General features: G+C 37.7%; 1 protein-coding gene and 1 long non-coding RNA gene across 6 annotated transcripts in view; one reads left to right on the top strand and one right to left on the bottom strand.

Moving 5' to 3' along the window:
• Positions 1-1,037: 1,037 nt before the first annotated feature.
• Positions 1,038-10,207, bottom strand: LOC126814962 (uncharacterized). Of its 2 annotated transcripts, none has more exons than XR_007677816.2 (4): positions 10,024-10,207; positions 4,592-4,678; positions 2,564-2,670; positions 1,038-1,168 (listed from the first exon to the last, which is right to left on the bottom strand). It is a non-coding gene; the product is annotated as an uncharacterized LOC126814962 (long non-coding RNA). The 2 variants fall into 2 exon arrangements; XR_007677815.1 differs by lacking the exon at positions 10,024-10,207 and adding an exon at positions 6,648-6,772.
• Positions 10,208-13,208: 3,001 nt separating this feature from the next.
• LOC126815595 (uncharacterized) overlaps positions 13,209-21,522 on the top strand; it is a 32,252-nt gene continuing 23,938 nt past the window's right edge. For 2 of the 4 annotated variants that reach the window (XM_056099747.1, XM_050541308.1), the window contains exons 1-4: positions 13,209-13,353; positions 18,432-18,541; positions 19,128-19,212; positions 20,319-20,396. Coding sequence is in view for 3 of the 4 variants with exons in the window: in XM_050541308.1 (XP_050397265.1) it covers positions 13,318-13,353; positions 18,432-18,541; positions 19,128-19,212; positions 20,319-20,396 (309 nt within the window). In the remaining variant the exon portion in view is untranslated. Of the gene's footprint in view, positions 13,354-15,716; positions 15,891-18,431; positions 18,542-19,127; positions 19,213-20,318; positions 20,397-21,522 lie in introns of all 4 variants that reach the window. The other 2 variants (XM_050541310.2, XM_050541309.2) reach the window with 2 other exon arrangements.

Genomic DNA, 21,522 nt, shown 5'->3' with positions numbered 1-21,522 from the left:
AAAAGAGTACGCGATAGTGCCGCTGCCTGGGCAAAATTACCCTCATAGCACACTGTATGGCGTATGCCCGTCTTCATTAGCCCAGCATAGGAGCAGAACAGTAGGACGTAAAACCCCATTTCATTTCATTTCCTTTGTCGAAATCAGTACTAGTAGTTCTTATTTTGCAAATACAACACCGCCACCATTTTTGCAATGCTTTGGGTAGGCTTTGCTTTTTGGTATGATTTGTTTTAAAATATTATATAGATTCACTGTTGGAAGTAAACACAGGTTAGATTCATATAATGCTATAAGTTTATCAAATCTAATACGGTTCTGTTTATTGTATAGTGCTACAAATGGTCGCAGTGACACGGGACTCCGTTTGCCGATCAGTTTTTAAAGGTGATCGACAAAAGGTATATTTTGCTTTTCTGAGTTTTTGTTCATAGGTAATCCCGCATGCTTCAAAATAGAGCTATGTGAGTAGCCTCTCCAATGATCCCCATATACACGTAGAGCCATGTAGCCAGGAGTAGCTATCCAGTAATCCAGTATATAGGTATACCAGAAAATGACTCTAGGATACAGGAATTTTTTACAAGCCATTTAATTTTGCTTGACTGTTTACCACATTTCAATCAGCGTTAAACTTATATCGTGCTCCAAACAGCAATATAAATATTGTTTTTTGTTGGTGCCCCACAACGGATCTTGCCCCTCATCCAAAATACGTCAGTCGTATTCGTCATGATGCATAAACTATAAATGAGATAGCTTGTCGATAAAACTGTGGCCCCGGGCATCTTTTACTACCTGTAAGAGATACCGTGGAGTCTAATTTGATCCCCAGTAAACATTTTGTTATTGAAACGTGCCGGATTGAGACAGCTTCTGGGAAAATTAATAGAAAAAAAAATGCCAAAAAACCCAACAAATTTCTATTTCAAAGAAATAGTATAAAATTAATGATAAAATAAATATTTGTTTATGTATGTCTGCAGACTAATACTGGTACATGGGAATGATGTGTGATATACTGGCTGACACTGCCTAGCAAGGTACGTCTAATCCTTCCCACCCCCCTACAACCTGTTACAATTAGTTGAACATGATGCTCCTTGGCAGCATTTATGATAGCATGACCAGGGCTTGATCCAGACAGTCGCAACACTCTACCATTAATCTGAAACGACCAAATATTATCATGCATTTATTAAAGCTTTTCGTCCAGTCATTGAGTATCTTTGTGAATAAAAAGCTATTTAGTAAGAATCATCTTTTTAACCGCAGCGAATCTGTCCAATTTATAATATATCGACATTTTGATGACATTTATCAGATATGGAAGTACATGTAGTTTCTTTTTTTTATCTCATTTTCACAGGAATATTAGGGCTTCAGCCCACAAACGAAATGGGAAGTTTAAGCCACACTACCATGCCGAAATTATTCTTTATGATAAATCACGCATATTAATTTTGAACTTGTGTTTCGCTTACTGATTTTTTTTTAAGTATAATCATATAATCATGACCAGCTTAAATCATGGACTGATCACGAATTATCTTTTGTCATGAATACGGGTAACGCATGATCAAAAGGTGTGGGCAGGGGTACCGTTATCAATTTTCGACTGGTAGGAATGTCACAGATATATATAACCCGGGTATCATTTAGATGAATTTTGGTGATTTCAAATGATATTTACGAATTTTTGAACAAGGATTAGATATTGAATGTGAAAAAAATTACTGCTAAATACACAAGATTAAATGATACCCGGATTACAGCATATAAATATTCCGTTTATTACAGTCTTCTATTTTGGATTTGGCTCTCTCGCTAAAAATAAATACGAATGTTAAATCGCATTAACGATTACTATAAGGTTAAAAAAAATGCGACGGTAAAATCGCATTAACGACTGTTATAGGTTTAAAGAAATAAATGCGACGGTAAAATCGCATTAACGATTGCTATATATAAGGTTATAAAAAAATGCACCGGTAAAATCGCATTAATGATTGTTCTAGGTTAACAAATAAATATGTGACGGTAAAATCGCTTTAACGATTGTTATAAGTTTTAAAAAATAAATGCGACGGTAAAATCGCATTAACGATTGTTTAAAGGAGCTAAGTCTCTAATTCAATATTTTCCATAATATTCGAAATTAAAAAAAACACAAATTAGAACTCAATATTGGTCCATAATTCTATTCATATTATTGGTGTTGTTATGTTGCCGTGAAAATGTAAGATACTTGTACTTGTGTCCAGTTAAAAGCTGACTGATTAATTTTGATAACGAGTGTCCAATTTACAAGTAATTAATTTCCTTACCACTGTCCAAAAATTAATCATTATACATCAATAATCAATTGGGTTGTTTCTTTTTTAACAGTGATCGAGAAATTAAACGCTTGTAAATTGAACACTCATTACCAAAATTGAATGGTCACAGGAATATTAGGGCTTCAGCCCACAAACGAAATGGGAAGTTTAAGCCACACTACCATGCCGAAATTATTCTTTATGATAAATCACGCATATTAATTTTGAACTTGTGTTTCACTTACTGATTTTTTTTTAAGTATGTCTTCAAACGATTGGATTAATCTCTTAACGCCATTTTCTTCTTCATCAAGCATGTTAGACATATATTCGGGACTACCGGCCATTAATGCTGCAAAATCATGAACTATATAGTCTTGCGGATATGTGCTAAAATTGTTCAATTTGTGTTAAAAGTATGAATTTGGCAGACATTATATAGTATACACAGCTTCATGTGCATGCTGACCACCCCAGAAACATCTTAATGACGACATAATGTCGCCACAACTAACTCGCAATCACGAGATATTAACTCGTAATCACGAGATGTTAAGTCGAAATTCAGAGATAAAATATTTTTTCCATTTGATTGACCCTAATGGGTTTTCCAAGGCTTGCAACATTGCGATACAGTATACTGGCACCTATTTTGCTATTAAAAATGAAGATTTTAATTGGCTCAGCATACTTCCTTTTACTTTGGGAGCAGCCGTGGCTCAGAAGGACTCTGGCTCACTAACCAGGTCGTCCCTGGATATTCCAGTGCGGTTTCCACATGTCAATGGTTCAGGACGGAGGGTATGGCAAGGAACAGTGTCTAGTCGTTCGGATGGGACGCAACACCGACTAGGTCTCATGTACATGTCAACGCGCACGTAAAAGAACCTTTGATAGTTGGAATTCTAATGGTATATGTCCATTTTCGTTATTCCGGTTTTTGCAGAAAATTCGGACGTTAAACCCCATTTCATCTATGTTTATCTCGATATCAAGTTTTATACTTTTAACACAAAGTGATGTTTTAACAAATATTCAACGAACTGTAATATACAAGAGGATATGTTACGGGTGTCATGTTAGATTTTCGGTATGACAGGCAGTGCTCGCCATAGGATTTTCCGGAGATAAGCCACTGGTTAGATCAAGTAATTATGCTTCACCATGAGAAAATCTAGCTTTTGGAAAGGTGGGGTGGGGTTGTGGGTATTGTGATACTGTAAACATTTGGACAACTGGCTGGTCAACAGTGCCGTGGAAATATTATGAATTCGGATAGTTCGGATACACAATTATATCCGCGATTTCCGGTAGAAATATTCCGAAGTTTAATATAATCCTCGGGCCTAAATGTAAAATCCACCTTGGTCTAAAAGATTCCAACGAGGAGCATATTCTGCTTCACAAGCTTTAAAATTTAAAAAAAAGACTTGATAAGAAAGATAACACTGCAAATCGCGGTCCAAATTTACGACACGAAGTCATTCTCTAATGAACGATCCCATAGAGTTGCGGTGAAATTTTCTTATAACCAATAATAAACAATAACTGCAAATTTGAAACAAATGTGTAACGCGTCACAAGAAACGTTGATCGTACGACTCAATTGAAGACTGAACAGTTCTTTATCCAGTTTTTATAATTCTTATTTCTTCATTTGTTCCCGTATATAGACATAATTATTGTGTTCTAAAATTAAATGAAATGAAATGAAATAAAATGGGGTTTAAAGTCCTACTGTTCTGCTCCGAACTGGGCTAATGAAGACGGGCATACGCCATACAGTGTGCTATGAGGGAAATTTTGCACGGACAGCGGCACTATGGCCTACTCTTATATCGAATTCCAACTGTCAAGGGATCTTTTACGTGCACGCCAATATGTACACGGGACCTCGGTTTTTCGTCCCATCCGAACGACTAGACAGCTGTCCTTCTCAGGCCCTCCGTCCTGCATCACTGACAAGGGGAAACCCACGCCGAAAAATCTGGATGAACTTTCTCAGCCAATGCAGGGATCGAACATCCGACCTCCAGGCTAGCGAGCCAGCGTCTTACCCACTTAGCCACGTGATCCCCCGTTCTAAAATTAACATGTGTATCTTAAAATCAATATTTGTTTTACAAATATGTCAATTGTCATTGTGTAGAATATGCAGAATGCTGAATAACGAGCTGTTTGGTATTCCATGTGGTCCGACTGGCGCATTTGATGTGAAATGCGGGTATACAATAAAATTACTTATATAATATCGCGCACTGGGATAAACTTACCCGAAGAAGATCTTGTTAGAGAATCAAACTGTGGGCAATATGCCAAAAATACAACATCCCCATCATTCTTCATATTTTTAACAAACCCTAAAAATCGATAAAGAATGTAATTACATGCATCCTCATTCAAATCCCTAAAAATCCACATAAATACACCAGTATTGTCGGTGAGCAGTGGGACTGGGGAGTCGCGATGGCTCAGTGAGTAAGACGTTGGCTCGCTCACCTGGAGGTCCCATGGTCGATCCCTATGTTTCCGGCGTGCTTCCCCTTTCTCAGAGGGCCAAGGTAACAGTCGTTCGGATGGGACGAAAATCTGAGGTTTCGTATACACATTGGCGTGCACGTAAAATAACCCATGGCAGTTGGAATTCGATATGTCTGGGCAAAATTTATCTCATAGGACACTGTATGGTGTTTTCCCCGCTTCATTATTCCAGTCGGAGCAGAACAGTAGAACACTAAACCCCCATTTCATTTAGTGGGACCGACAAATAGTATTTTTCATATTTATAACACGACCTTCCCGCGGGCTTTGATATATTAAATGATAATTGGATAAACATAATCATTAAAAATTTAATTTATGGATGGTTACAATTCGTTTCTTGTATGTCATATTCAAGAAGACCAGATTGGGGGGGGGGGGGGTATTGGTTCATTCGATGAAGTTGGGTAGTTTCGATCTTAGTCTTGTTGATGACAAATAATAAGGTCAGCTAGCTAACCTCGCTGTTTTCTACCACTGCTATAGACCCCAACACACAAGAAAACTATACAGTTCCATTGAGCTCTCCTCAAAATGTTGACTTTGTTATTTTACCCAGCAGACCAATCTATTTGTAGGTTTGGGGCCATGATGTATGTCTGGTTACTCCACCTGAATGACGGGCACTTGAAGGGATTAAAATAAAACTTCTTACTACTGAGTATTACAAATAACACCATGTCAATCACCCACCATATTATTTTGAATCGTTAAAGATATTTCGTCTGCTATCGTATCACAATACTCACTAGTTCTAACACTTTCCGTCGTTTTTATTGCCAACGAGACTTTATTTGATTATTATACACCTTCCAATGTAATTAAATTGGTCATTTTACAGCGTTATTAATTACAAATCAAACTTGAAGCGTGATCACTTGGCTATTCGTATCTTCGACGGACCGGAAGTAAGACGGAAAGTGTTAGAACTAGTGAGTATTCTGAGATGATAGCAGACGAAATATCTTCAACGATTCAAAACAATATGGTGGGTGATTGACTTTGTGTTATTAGTAATACTAGTGAGTCAAACAGTAGTAAGAAATTTTATTTTAATCCATTCAAGTACCTGTGACCTGAATATCCCAGATTCGAATCCTTGCGTGCAGGCGCGGATTTAGAAAGGGGGGGGGGGGCATGAGACCAAGTAAGCGCCCCCGTGAGACAAAGTCCCCTCAGACCCAGTCCAAATTACATATTATCTAAAAAAAAATGCGCGAAAACCTCATAGTTACATAAATATTATACGTAGCTGTCTGAAATTTCTTCGCGCCATTATATTATAGATTCCATTATATCCCCCCCCCCCCCGCCTTCAAGTTGCTCAGTAATATATGGTCACTTCTCTAAGGTTGACAAAAATCAATAATCAAAATATGACATGAACTTTATGTCAACTTGAATAAAACTGCTTTTCGGCGAACAACTATTATAGGCAATACTTATGTTCCACCGAGCCGCTCAGACATAGCCAGTATTTTGTTGACATTCCTTGTGGGGTGGGATTGTGGATGGCGCCCCCCCCCCCCATATTCACAGCTTCTAGATCCGCTACTGTCTGCGTGAGGATAAATGTACCTTCCATTAGAGCGCGTAAAATATCCCACGGTGGTCGGAATTCGAAGAGTAGGCCCTATGTGTATATGTCGCAATCCAGGCAAATTTCTGCTCGCAATGTACACGTAACCATAGAAATAAAAATTACCGTTCGTCAGTCTAAACAGACCAACGCGATGTGTCAACGAGAGGTTAAACCTCATCCCATTACATAGACTATATTTTACTTACATTCAAAAGCAAGAGTAGCATGGGAACTTCCATCCATTGCAACCAAGACGGCCTTTTTTGCCATTTTGATATCCTAGTCGTTTGAGATACAGACCTTCATAAACTATAAACACTTCTCGATTAAGTGATAACCTTAATGCATAGTGTTGTTAATGTTATGCCAGAATCTCGGAGATATGCATTATCTATCATATAGGCCAAGTCAAGATAAGCAGGTGAAGGTAAACTAGACCAAAGATTAATGTACATTGACTCTCCAACGAACATTGGCTTGTGAACGCGATGGAGGCTATAGTTTTATTCATCGAACAAGACAGTTTAGCGTGATCAATAGCCCCAATGGAAATGAAATGGGGTTTAACGTACTACTGCTCCGATTGAACTGGGCTAATGAAGACGGACATACGCAGGGGTGTACATTAAGATTTTTTTTTTTTTTTGGGGGGGGGGGGGTAGCAAAAAATGCGACCGACTGATGCACATGCCTCTAATGCGAGTGACACAGTCATGAGCCGAGCACCACAGGTGCAAGTTTTCTAGGGGCCAATAGCGGATCTAGAAGCTAGGAATAAGGGTTGGGGGTGCCATCCACAATCCCACCCCACTATGAGTCAACAAAATACTGACTTTAACACTGAGCGTCCGGTAGAACATTGATCGTATTGCCTATATACATGTATATAGTTGTTCAACGATCGTTATCTCATCGGAAAGCAGTTTTAAGGTGACATAAAGTTCATTTCATAATATGATGATTGTTATTGATTTTTTTTTTATTGCGAACCCTAGGGGCAGTGGCTATAACACTAAGCAACCTGAGAAAATTTTAAAAAAGTGAATCACTATCCTGGAGCTGGGAGCAAAATATTGTGAACAAGATAACTAGGAATCGGGGTCAATTTCGCCGGTTTTGAAAGAGTTGACAGAACATTTGTACAGTCTGAGCCCCCCCCCCCCCACGACCCACACACCAGTGGCACTACTAACTGGGCAGTTCAGTATAACAGTGAATATGATAGCGCTGAGACAGTATAAGATTACAGAGGAGTGGAAGAATAATGGAATCTAAGTGCCTTAGGCGCGAAAACATTTCAGATATGTGACTGAGCTTTTAATTTTTTGGGACTAGGCCTGACAATTTTAGTCAATGTCATGACAAATGGGACCAAATTCTCGTTAACGAGTGGACAAGAAATGGGGCAGAATCTTGAGGCCTGTCTGTCAATTTCGCCTGTTTTGTGAGAGTAGAAATAACAGTTATACAGTCTGTCGCTCCACGACACGACTCACCATGGGCGCAGATCCCGGTGGGGACACCGGGACGCGTCCCCACCAATATTTTTAGTGGTGGGGACATGATATACTGTGTCCCCACTTATTTCCGATGTTTTGCTTACTGTTTATTTTTTTAAATTGAAATCATTCCAGAGCTTTTATTGACATTTCAGAAAGTGTAGAGTTAGTCCCAGGTACTTGAGGCCAGGGTCCTTGAAGTTATACAGCTGCAACCGGTGACCGATTTTTATTTAACAGGGAATAAGTGATAATTCATATTATAACAGTAAATAATTAAAATATTCCAAATGGATTACAATAATATGTATCTCATGTAGGTGTGCATATCTGATACGCTGGGTATGAAGGGGTTAAGGAATAATTGAGATTTTGTTTTTATCTGGTATACTGGATGATAAATCACCAAACTAAAATGAAATGGGGTTTAACGTCCTACTGTTCTGCTCCTAACCTGGGCTAATGAAGACGGGCATACGCCATACAGTGTGCTATGAGGGAAATTTTGCCCGGACAGCGGCACTACGGCCTACTCTTATATCAAATTCCAACTGCCAAGGGATCTTTTACGTGCACGCCAATGTGTACACGGGACCTCGGTTTTTCGTCCCATCCGAACGACTAGACAGCTTTCCTTGTCAGCCCCTCCGTCCTGCATCACTGACAAGGGAGAACCACGCCGGAAAATCTGGATGAACTTTCTCGGCCAATGCAGGGATCGAACACCCGACCTCCAGGCTAGCGAGCTAGCGTCTTACCCACTTAGCCACGTGATCCCCTTCACCAAACTAAAGGATTTAGCTTGTATATCGGGATCCGTTCATTATGGTGGCTGATTGGTATCATGTCGTAATGTCGCGTTATGAAAGGCGACAACCCGACATCACGACATTTCTACCCGACATCACGACAACCCGACAACCCGACACCACGACATTTTTACCCGACATCACGACATTTTTACCCGACATTACGACACTAAAAATGTCGTAATGTCGGGTAAAAATGTCGTGTTGTCGGATAAAAATGTCGTGGTGTCGGGTTGTCGTGATGTCGGGTTGTCGCGTTATATCTTGACCATGTTGTACATCTCTATATTCGTTTAAAAAACAACTTAAAACACATTTATTTAATCAGGCTTTTAACTGTATACAATCGTTAACATCGTTAATTTCTGAAATTTTCATGACTGACTTCGAAGAACGCGCACTCAGAACCTCACCTGATACTCCAATTACGTGGTTGCGCAAGGTCGACGATACGTTTGTGGTACTGGAAGAAAAAGATGAACCAATGACCCTATTAGATCACCTGAATAAACAGCATCCCAGAATTAAATTCACCATTGAGACCGAAAAAGATGAAGCACTACCATTTTTAGATGTTCAAGTTGTGAAACAATCAATTGAAAACCAAAATATATCGGAAACCAACCCATACAGATCAGTATATTAATTACAACTCTAGCCACCCCCACTACATCAAAAAGGCCCTTATATCAACCCTAACACGCAGAGCCATAAGCATTAGTGAACCTGAATTTCTGCAGGATGAATTGGAACATCTACGTCATGTGTTTTGCAACTTGAACAACTACCCTCCAGAACTAGTCATGAAACAAATCAAAGAAACAACAAAAAACATCAAAAAAAACAACAAAAAAAGCCCAAAGAGATGATTAGAATAATTTTACCATTTTATGGCAACCTATCATACCAAGTCAGCAACCTACTCAAGAAGTCCAACATTGATACCACATTCTCTGTCCCTACCACATTAAAACAGATACTGAAAGCGAATGGCAAACTAAAGCCAAGCCTACCTATTCAGCCTAAGGGAGTCGTCTACCAAGTCAACTGCTCTTGTGATTTCTCATACATTGGCGAAAGTAAACGACCCCTAGATAAACGAATATCGGAACACAGATCCAAAGCTGCTACCAACATCTCAGTCATAGCAGAGCATCTTCGAAACCACCCGCAGCATAGAGTTGAATGGAACGATGTGCAGATTCTTGCATCCAACCAACAGAACAAGAAAACCAGGAAAATCCTAGAAGCAATTAACATTAGAAGATACTCACCAGAACTGAACAGGGACGCAGGGCTTCACATTTCAAGGTCATATGATCACGTTATCAGGATAAATAATACCACTTAAAGGATTCTTATTCCTCAACTCAGCGGCTTTACTTTACGTCGTTACCTCAAATATTACAAACTGCCTACATTACTTAATATATCACTCTACTGGTTTCTCACAATCAGCCTGCCAACCTGTACATGTTTAATCACCTCATACTGTTTTATTCATATTTTGTTATGGTTTTCATTTGTTTAACATCATTTATTTCCTGGATTGCTTAATTAGTAAGCATATATTTTTCATGTTTATTTAGACAATGGATGTAGGGTTATGTTGTGTTTGTATTTCTTGGTGAATAGTCTGATCTTGATCACCTCATTAACTGTAATATGGTTTCACCCAATGGCTCCCGTTGAAGGCATTCATTGTTAGTCAACATTATCCTTTGGTTGGACCGTGGGTCTATTATATTGTGTTGTTTTTGCTTAATCTTTTACTTCTTAATGTTATTATTATTTAATTTTTGTAGATGGCTTCATCATGAACTCTTATATATTAAATCCAAGTTTACTAAATGTCATAACTGTCATCAATTAAATAGAGAATCTAGCAGAGAGGGGAAAAACTCTCTGTCTCAAATCTCTCCTTTCTCCACAACCTGACGATAGAGACTGGACATCACAACTTGTCTGGAATTTTATTGAGAATATAGGGATGACCAAATATATAAAATAATAAAATTAATCAATTAAACAGTAGGGCGGAACGTAAAAATGTCCTCTAGAAGGAAGCGTAAACCGCCCTACACTACTAATAAAACTCCGATAAAATTAATAAATCAAATTATACAATGTAGGATGAAGCGAAAAAACGTCCCCTAGAGGGAATCGCCACCTGTCCTACACCACAAATAAAACTATTAATTAATAAATCAGGGTGATAGCGCAAAAATGTCCCCATAAGAGGGAAACGCTACACACCCTGAAATATTCTTTACACTTTTATTTATTTGACTAAATAAGTATTGATTGTAGATCATATTAAGCCACCATATATGTATTATTGTATTTATTAACTCCTAATAAATTTTGATTGAATGTATATCATACTAACTTGCCATAAATGCATTTTTTTTTCTTCTTCCTCCAACCCCAGCCCCCCCCCCCCCGAAGCCTTACTAGACGAAATAAAAACAAAACCATCACAAGACCAGCTACTCTTTTTTCTCTAGCTTTCTCTTTTCAGGCGCTGGATTCTTCCTTCAGAGAACCAACAACAAAGGAATGAACAACAGAAATAATGACGAAATCAACCACCATACCGGACAACAAAACCAAATGGAAGGAAGAATGGTCCAGGCCTTACACTCACCAACAAGCCCCAAGGAAGAGTTGCACCGCCCTGCCATTCAACCGGACAAATCGACCAGACCGACGAAAATGGCCTAAATATATATATATATACTATTCAAAAAAAGTAGGGGATATTTGATTTTTAAGTGTTATTAAAGTCACCTAATGAAACTGACGAAGAAACAAATGACAAAATGAAATGAAGTTCACATTCTTCGATTTATTCCAAATGATCGTTAGACTAAGTAAGGCACAGACTGACCATTATTAGGGTAAAATGATACCCGGGGTCAAACAGCAAAGTTACCACAGCATCACAACCAAGTCAGTAACGGGTAAATCCTCCTCTGTTTGCCAAACAAGCATTGATCCGACGTGGCATACTCCTAATGAGACGTCTAAGGTCATTTTGGTCCAGATTGTCCCATTCCTGTTGCAACGCAGCAGCAAGTTCTTGGACATTGGCAGGACGTTGTTGACGTTGACGTAACCTCTGTCCAAGCATGTCCCAGACATGCTCGATGGGGGAGAGGTCGGGACTCAGTGCTGGCCAAGGTAATGTGGTGATGTTCTGTTGTTGGAGGTAACCTGTAACGATCCTTGACTCATCTGAAAACATCACATTGCTCCAGCGTCGATTATCCCAGTGTTGACGATCCCTACACCAACGACGTCTTGCCTGAATGTGATGATCTCTCAAACAAGGGATCACGCGAGGACGTCGGGCGCGAAGGTGACCCCTATGCAGTCGATTCCGAATCGTCTGGCCACTCACTCTCACACCAGTGTCTGTTTGAAGACGAGCGCTGATCTGATTTGCTGTGATGACACGATTTCTCAAGGCCAAGGTACGGATAAATCGATCCTGGGCTTGAGTTGTCGCCCTTGGTCGACCTGAGCGTGGTCTGTCCTGTACAGATTGTGTATCACGGTATCTGGACCATAGCCTGCTTATGACAGACTGAGAAACATTCATCGTCCGCGCCACAACCGCCTGTGTTGTGCCGATCTATAGCATGCCAAGGGCACGTAACCTTTCATTTTGGGTAAGCCGACGCATATCAAAATTTGTTTTCTGGTCACTAAAGCAATTAAACTGATGTTTCCACCCTGGAATTCAATGCCACAATGACTGTAACATTCAAAGTCAGAGTCGTGCAAATCTTGGGTTGGACCCCCATGATGATCCCAAGCATCACCTGCATTCCATGCGGTAGCTATTGGTGCGTTTGGGCGTCACATGTAACTGGAAATGTTTCTTCTGTTAGGTTCTATAGTGACTTTTTTCGTAGTCATTTGCATATTTTAGTATTATGCCCCCAAAATCAAATATCCCCTACTTTTTTTGAATAGTATATAATAGGGCCTATTGAATTGTTTATTGCACTATATATTATAGCTATATATACCATATGTTTCATGCATATAATTACTGTTACCATTAATTTTCACCATCTCGGTCTATTTATAGCAATTCTCTCTCTGTTGATATTTTGGTCTAGAATGGACGAATGGGGTTTGAATTAACATTTTCTGCCAGGTTTTGGTAAATATTCATGATTTTGAGGCGGAAGTATTACGGGGTTATCAGGGAGGCTACGGTGATATGTAGGGCAACTAGTTACATATGTTTTTAGTATGCTTCTTCAAGTTCTTGTATCTCAAAATTTTAGTGGTCAACCTCATACAAATTTGAGTGCAAAGACCATTTGTTCCTCTGTCTATAGTGGAAAGCATTCAGCCCAACGAGAATTTGTGGAAAATTTGGAAGTAGGCAAAGAGGCCAGAGTCATGGGGAAATTAATGGTGGTCTGCCTCCTGATGGAGACTCAATAGTATTGGAGTTACTTCCCTTCCCAAGATGTCTGCGCCCTGTTGCAGAAGAAAAATGTTTAAGACTTAAATGATTGAATTATTAGAATTTAAAAAGATAAATAAGAATGTCAGCTTGTTTAAGAAGGATAATTGTTAATCGGGTAAATTTTTAGTTTGAAAAACATAAAAGAGCTCTAAACAGCCTAAAATTAACTCTAATAAGTTGAACTTTACACTATTTACATTCACACTTTTTTTCTATGAGCGTCTTCTTCGCATTAACTTTAATTGAATGTGTCATGGGTATATTATTTTGACTTTGAGCATGACCTCTAGGGTATGATTTAGCCATTCTAGACTAACTTACTGTGTGAACCATCGTAAATTTTAAACGCATTTCTTCGATTACGAACAAACTACTTAACTTTCGTTATAAACTTAACTGTGTGTTTGAAATCAACTCCCGTCCAATAAAATCCACTGCAGAACTAAATATCCCAACGTATAAAAAAGTTCTCTCTTGACAAATTTGACTATTTACTTGTATTTTCGACTGAGTAGACGACAACAATGATTTCGTTACACGTGTTGGACGACCCCATTGCAGCTGTTTTGGGGGTGGTTTAATTTTGACAGATAGTTTGATAACCACTTGTTGCAATGAAAACAAAGCTCGATCGTTTGAGTTTGGGCGACAGAAAATATCAACTGAATATTTATATTGAAACCATGGACCGTATAGCCCCGTTGGTTGGATTCTCTGCTGCTCGCTCGGGACATGACGAGATCTCAATTGTCAACGGCAAATCAAGCGATGTGATATTTGACATAGCTGGATTTTATACAGAATAATTTCTTGAACTTACAGTATTCTTATAGTTACATGGTAATTTTTCAACCCAATAAGTATTCCTATCCGAATTTCTCCAGTTTATAACTTTGGAATTTCCAAATGCAGCAGTTGAAAATTGTGGAATGATCGATTTCAATATTTTCGTAGTTTTTGTAAGCATTTTGGTTTTGCTAAATACTTCAAATTCACGCATGTACGAATGATTTTAAAATTATGAAAATAAAGTTCAGGAATAATACTGTCCGGAATGATGATTAATTGTGCAGAAGTAAAAATTAAAAGAATGTAATAGTAGGTTTGTTTTTAACGAAAACTCAACATGTTTTTTTCGAATTCACAAACAAAGACGATGTCTTGATACATTTACTACATTTATAGTAGTCTATCTATGTATGGGTGGCAAAGAAAAAAAGAGTAGCAATTTTATTTTATTGTCCGGTCTAGTTTTTTGTTGCGGCACAGAATTCTAAAGGCTTCGTGGACATTTCCTGTGCATCTATATACACGGTCCATGTTGAAACCATTGATTGCCAGTCTATCAAATTTTATTCACAATGAAAATATCACTGATACCCATAAAAATTAAGTCATATATAAACTAAAAATATGTTATTAATTTCTCATATTAAAGATAATCATGGGTAATATTTAAGGCCCGTAAAACAAATGTAATTGTTGTTGTGCAGCATGTGTGTTCAAAAGAAAATTATCTCATCCGAGCAGCTAATCAAATAATTAAAACAAAATATTTCAAAAGATGTACAGTTATAAAATTTGCAGAGATTTTACTAGAATGTAAAAGACGGCAACAAAATAAAAGAATATGGACAGTTTTGTGTGTGAACGCCCAAACCCGATGCCGAGCCGAGATTTGTACTGTAGCTTTTTCTTAAACCAAACTTGAATTGTCGTAAAAGTGCCGATTTGCTATGCTGTCACCCCTTATACGAAATGATATCTCCCGAAAGTGACGTTATCAGCTTCCATATTGGTATTTTTCTGTGTCAAAGTTTGTGGGAATTCAATTTTTCAAGAGAGAACTATTTTATTCGTTGGGATAATTAGTTGTTCAGTGGATTTTATTTAACGGGAGTCGATTTCAAACTCACAGTTAAGTTTATAATAACGAAAGTTAAGTAGTTTGTTCATAATCAAACAATTGCGTTTTAAATTTACGATGGTTCACACAGTAGTAACTACGTCGGTACCCAAGGGCAGATCCAGAGACCATGTGGGGGGGGTGGAGGCACGGTCAGTGAAGCCGAAGGCGTCAAGATCACAACATTTCCCTTGGAAAATATCGAATCGAAAGCTAAAACCCGGAAATGCCATTTCCAGTGATCTGAAACAAGAATCCGGTTCTAAAGTGTGCCCCCTGGATCCCACATTTGTCCCGGAAAATTTCGAAAACTAGAAGCCCGGAAATGCCTTTTCCAGTGATCGGAAACAAGAATCCGGTTCTAAAGTGCACCCCCTGCATCCAGATAGGAGGGGGCGTGCACAAGGTGTGCCCCCCCCCCCCCCCACTATAGATCCATCTTTGGGTAATGATAACCTGAATGACAAATGTATCAGACTGAAAACCAAATGACGAATTACAAGAAATTTTGAAACAATAAGGTCTCCTTAGGCCAACATTTTTTAATTATTGCAATGAATAATTTTTGTTAGATAATGTATGGAGATTATACAGAATGGTCACCTCAAGTATATAGGAATGACAGAGACTCAATAGACGAAAAACAGGTTCACTAGATGAATGACAAAGATAATGACAGGAGCCCACTGGAAGAATACAAAAGGAATAACAGGTTCACCAGATGAATTACAAAGATAATGACAGAGGTTTACCGAACGAATGACAAAGGGAATGACAGACATTCATTAGATGAATGTCAAACATAATGATCAAGCCCCAGGGGAATGACAGACGTTTATTATTAGGTGAATAATAAAGAGAATGAAAAGGTTCATCTGGTGAATTACAGAGACTCATAAAAGGAATGACACATAATGGCATTTGCTTATCATTTGTCTAGTGAACCACTGTCATTATGTTTATTATTCATCTATTTAGCCTGTGTCATTCCTCTTCTGAGGCTTTTATCATTTTTATACGCCCACATGGAAATGTGGTCATATATTGCCGTCACCCCCGTCCGTCTGGCAGTCGGTCGGTCCTTCCGTCATCCAAAATTTCTTGTGAACACTCTACAGACTACATTTATCATCTGATTATCATCTCATTAGTGAGATGAAGAAGCCTATTTAATTTCAATAACTTCCGTTAATTTCTTCTGGAGTTATGGCCCTTGTTTCACTTTGTTGCACCTTGTGAACGCTCTAACGACAAAAGTTATCAACTGATCTGTATGAAATTTATATGCATCATTTAAATTAGTAAAGCAAAGAATCCTATTGAATTTCAGCAATTTCCGTTAATTACATCTAGAGTTATGTCCGTCCGTCGTCCACAATTTCCTGTAAACAATCTACAGACTACATTTATCATCTGATTATCATCTCATTAGTAAATTTATATGCATCATTTAAATTAGTAAAACGAAGAATCCTATTGAATTTCAGCAATTTCCGTTAATTACATCTAGAGTTATGGCCCTTGTTTCACTTTGTTGAATCTTGTGAACGCTCTAATGACAACAGTTATCATCCGATCTGTTTAAAATTTATATGCATCATTTAAATTAGAAGAAGCTTATTGAATTTCAGCAATTTCCGTGAGTTATGACCCTTGTTTCACTTTGTTGTACCTTGTGAATGCTCTGACGACAAGTTATTATCCGATCTGTATGAAATTTATATGTATGGTTTAAATTAGTAAAACGATCAAGCCTATTGAGTTTCAGCAAATTTCCATTAATTACATCTAGAGTAATGGCCCTTGTTTCACTTTGTTGAATCTTGTGAACGCTCTAATGACAACAGTTATCATCCGATCTGTTTAAAATTTATATGCATCATTAAATTAATGAAATGAAGAAGCCTGTTTAATTTCAGCAATTTCCGTTAATTACGCCGTGAGTTGTGGCCCTTGTTTCACTTTGTTGTACCTTGTGAATGCTCTGACGACAAAAGTTATTATCCGATCTATATGAAATTTATATGTATGGTTTAAATTACTAAAACGAACAAGCCTATTGAGTTTCAGCAAATTTCCGTTAATTACATCTAGAGTTATGGCCTTTGTTTTACTTTGTTGAATCTTGTGAACGCTCGAACGACAAAAGTTATCACCCAATCTGTATGAAATTCATATGCATCATTTAAATTAGTGAAAGGAAAAAGCCTACTTCTAGAGTTATGGCCCTTGTTTTACTTTGTTGAACCTTGTGAATGTTAGAACTACAAAAGTTATCATCTGATCTGTATGGAATTTATATGCATTATTTGAATTAGTAAAACGAACAAGCCTGTTGAATTTCAACAATTTCTGTTGATTGCTTCCAGTGTTATGGCCCTTATTTTAGTTTTTAGAACTTTGTGAACCCTCAAACGGCGAAAATAATAATGTCATCTGTATGAAATTGTCTATTAAATGCCATTAATTACCTACAAAACAATAAATATGCGACAACCCTTGTCGACTGCTCGGACGATTTAGCTGCTGTGGGCATATGTTTTGTTGCCTGGCAACCTATCTTTTTGTCAGTCGTCTGATGAACCACTGTCATGCTTTTTGTCATTTGTATGGTGAACCTCTGCCATTCTCCTTGCCATTCGTCTGGTTGACCCTTGTCATTCTCTTTGTCATTTGTCTGGTGAACCAATGTAATCATACTTGACTTTATTTTTATATGGGAAAATAACAAATAATATTAGTGTTACAAGAACACAGTTTCTAGATTGATTGAGATCTCCTCAATCTAAATTTCATTGGGCGAGGAGCGGAGATCTTGAGGTCGGTACTAATAATTCCATATTCATTGAATCTATTCCATGAAAAGATTTAATCGTGTTGTCCTAACTGGAGAATTTATTGTTTAGAAATTTCTTTTCATTCATCATTCGGTTGTCATTCGTCATTCAGGTTAGGGAGTCCCAGATACTTCCAATATCCAAGATGCTATTGTTTCAAGGCATGAGAATTCGACAGATGGTAGTAACGTATATGTTTTGACTAAAACTGTTATTTCCTAAAATACTGGTATTACTCTACCATTTCTTGCCTAGTGTATGTATGAAAGTTTAAATTCTTTCCATGTGGTGTTGATAACGATCAAATTTCCATATACTGTAGTTAGTATAGCAGGATTAACACAATAAATACATTACTGCATGTTTTAATATGACAGAAATAATTTTCAGGTGTAGTAACTATATTAGTCTTTAGTTTGTTAATTTTGTTATCATTTAAATTATTCACAGATTGTTCGATCTTTAAGAAGAAATGGAGAGAAAAATGTGGCAGATATTGAAAAATTAGAAGTAGATATGTTACATTTACTGAAAGTCAACCCTGTCTCAAAAAATACAAAGTATGATCATTTGTTTCTATAATCATCTTCTCAATATATGCAGGTTATGGAATTTAACAACCCAATTCAATGTGTATTTTTATTTAACTGGCAAGGAGAAGGTTCTCCTGTCTAACCATGTGGGTTTTCCCTGGGGCCTCTAGTTTCCTCTCATTGCTAAAGATCCCTATTTGCAAGAGAATTATTGAAATAAAATTGTATCGTATGTTCGTCCTGAAATGATCTAGTTTGTTATTTGTGGACGAAAATTGTATCTTATGTTCATCCTGAAATGATCTAGTTAGTTATTTATGGACGAAAATTTTGTTTTATATTCATCCCGAAATGATATAGTTTGTTATTTGTGGATGCTAGATTCTCCATCTCCCTATACTACACTACAAAAGCCTAACACTTGTTCAGAAAAACTGTTGTTACGCTCAAGGCATTGGTGAATTTAGGAATGATAAAACTTGTCAGATGTGGAGTAAATAGAGTCCAATAAAATATTTAAAAAAACAAAACAAAACAAATTCAAAAACATTTAATTTGAATTGGATTGGATATTTATAAACATTTATTTTCTTGTCTCTATATTATCTTATAGATCAGATTTACCTCAGTTTCTGTTACCAAGATCAAGATTGAAAGAAATTGGTTTTGTATTGGATAAAGATAGTATAGATTTTAAGGTACAATATTTATAGATTTATGTTTTAACAATATCTTATAGCTTGAATAAAAATGCACCCCCATACCTGGTTGAATCATTCACACTACAATGTCAGCAGCATGCCACAAGTCATGACAGCTCAGAGGAACATGGCGCTTGGAAGACTTGATGCTGGCCACACTGCCCAAGCCATTGCCAATCACTTCCAGGTCAATGTTCAGACCATCTACAGGCTTCAGCAGTGCTTTCGGGTCACCAACACCATGGATGATCACCGCCAAGCTGGTAGATCAAGGGTTACTACAAGGCGACTAGACCGCCATGTTGTGTGTCAGCACATGCAGAATCCCTTCACACAGGCATCTCAGACAGCACATCAGACAGTGAGAACACACAGAAGACCCATCAGTACCGATACAGTGCGCCGACGTCTCACCAGAGACTCACGGGGAGGTCCAAGCATAATGGTTTGGGGTGGAATCAGCCTGAACCAGAGAGTGGGTCCTGTGTTGTTCCAGGGAGAGGAGGCGGCATCACAGCAGTGTAGCAGTGTGCTACATCGATCAAGCTCTCGGACCCCACGCCATACCACATTTCTCACATCATCAAAACAACGTTTTCCAGCATGGAAACACCTGTGTCCACATTGCCAGAGTTACTCGGGTCTTTCTACAGCAGAACGGTGTCAGCGTTATGCACTGGCCAGCCCTTAGTCCGGACTTGAACCTGATTGAACATCATTGGGATGAAATTCAGAGGAAATTTAATAACGTTGTACCGAGACCAAACACAGCCGATGGATTGCGCCAGGCTTTTCTGAGAGTGTGGTTCCAGATGTCAATGGCGTTCATCAATCGTCTGGTCCACTGCTGTTATTGACACTCGCGGTGGATACACCAGATAATGATGTATAGACTGTGTACAGACTCTAAACCTTCTCGTAATGTCTTGGAATTGTGATGAATCAATCACTGATGTGGCAACATACTGTTCACAAAAAATTGCTTTGACCCATTTAGTAAGTCGGTTTCTAGAATGATTTGATTAAAGTGCCTGTCTGATTTTGAAATTCTACAGAGGTTTTTTTGCTGTTTAGCATATGTCAAAATGATCATCTATTTTCAGGATGATGTTATAGAAAATTGTTATGTTGACAAAAGCAACAAGCTTCAAATAAATATCAACAACGAATTCTTTATACAGGTAAAGATTTTGAATATAGGTATTTTTTTAAAAAATTCTAAATCTATTTAGTAGTACAGTATTTAATTTAAATTGTTTCAATGGCATTTAGTAATTGAACTGGAGTATACAGGTCACAATTCTATGGAATACAATTACTGCTTATTACTGAGCGATGTCAACATTGAGAAAGGATTACATCAACTTGCTCCAGGTGGTAAAGTCGATTATCTAAGGTACCAAATAATTGAAATACTAGCAAAGGCAAACACTAGACCCTCTAGAGGTCACAATTTTTATCCTATTTTGATCAAATATCTTTATATCCCAAACATCACAGTCCTTTTCGATATTTGCGCATTTCAGACCATAACTGTCTGGATTATAACCCCTGATTGTACGAAAAATCGCTTTTGTTTTTAGCTTGTCTATCCATCTCTTGCAAAATGTGGGCATATCTTGCCTGGCAACCTATGGTTAAATATCTTGTGGACGCTCTAGAGGCTAAAGTTAATATCTGATTGACTTAAGATTTATACACAGTGTTTAAGGTCAAGAGACGAAGAAGCCTATTGATTTTCAACAATTTTCAATAATTAGTGCTAGAATTATGGTACTTGATCACTTTGAAATATTTTGTGGATGCTCTACAAGCCAAAGTGATCATTCCATTGACTTTATATTGATACAAGGTCTTGAGACGAACAAGTATGTTGATTTTCAATGATTTTTGTTAACTTAAACAGCTAAATATTAAATATTTTGTATACTAAACATCAGCATGGGATAGAACTAGAAGCCAAACAAATTTTAATGATTTTCTGATCATTACTTAATGAGTTGTTACTCTTAATAAGATTTTAGTGTATTATAAATGTTTCCTTAAAGACAAAAGAAAAAATATGTGACAACTCTTATTGACTGCCCGGGCAACTTAGCTGCTGTGGGTGTATTTTTTGCCTCGGATTGAGGCCATTGTATTTTTCAGTGCATATGAAGATGAATTTTAGTTATTTTGAAAAAAATATATTTCAAATTATCTTTTTCCAATTGGGGCCCCTGGAACAAGTCTAGCGGTCCAAGGCCCAATCCACTCCTGAAAACAGATGAGTAGTAACTGTACACGTTTATCATTAGGACAAATTCC

The sequence above is a fragment of the Patella vulgata genome, chromosome 3, assembly GCF_932274485.2.
Source record: "Patella vulgata chromosome 3, xgPatVulg1.2, whole genome shotgun sequence".
NCBI lineage: Eukaryota > Metazoa > Mollusca > Gastropoda > Patellidae > Patella > Patella vulgata.
Note: the sequence above shows the minus strand (reverse complement) of the source record. Positions and strands in the feature narration are given on the sequence as shown.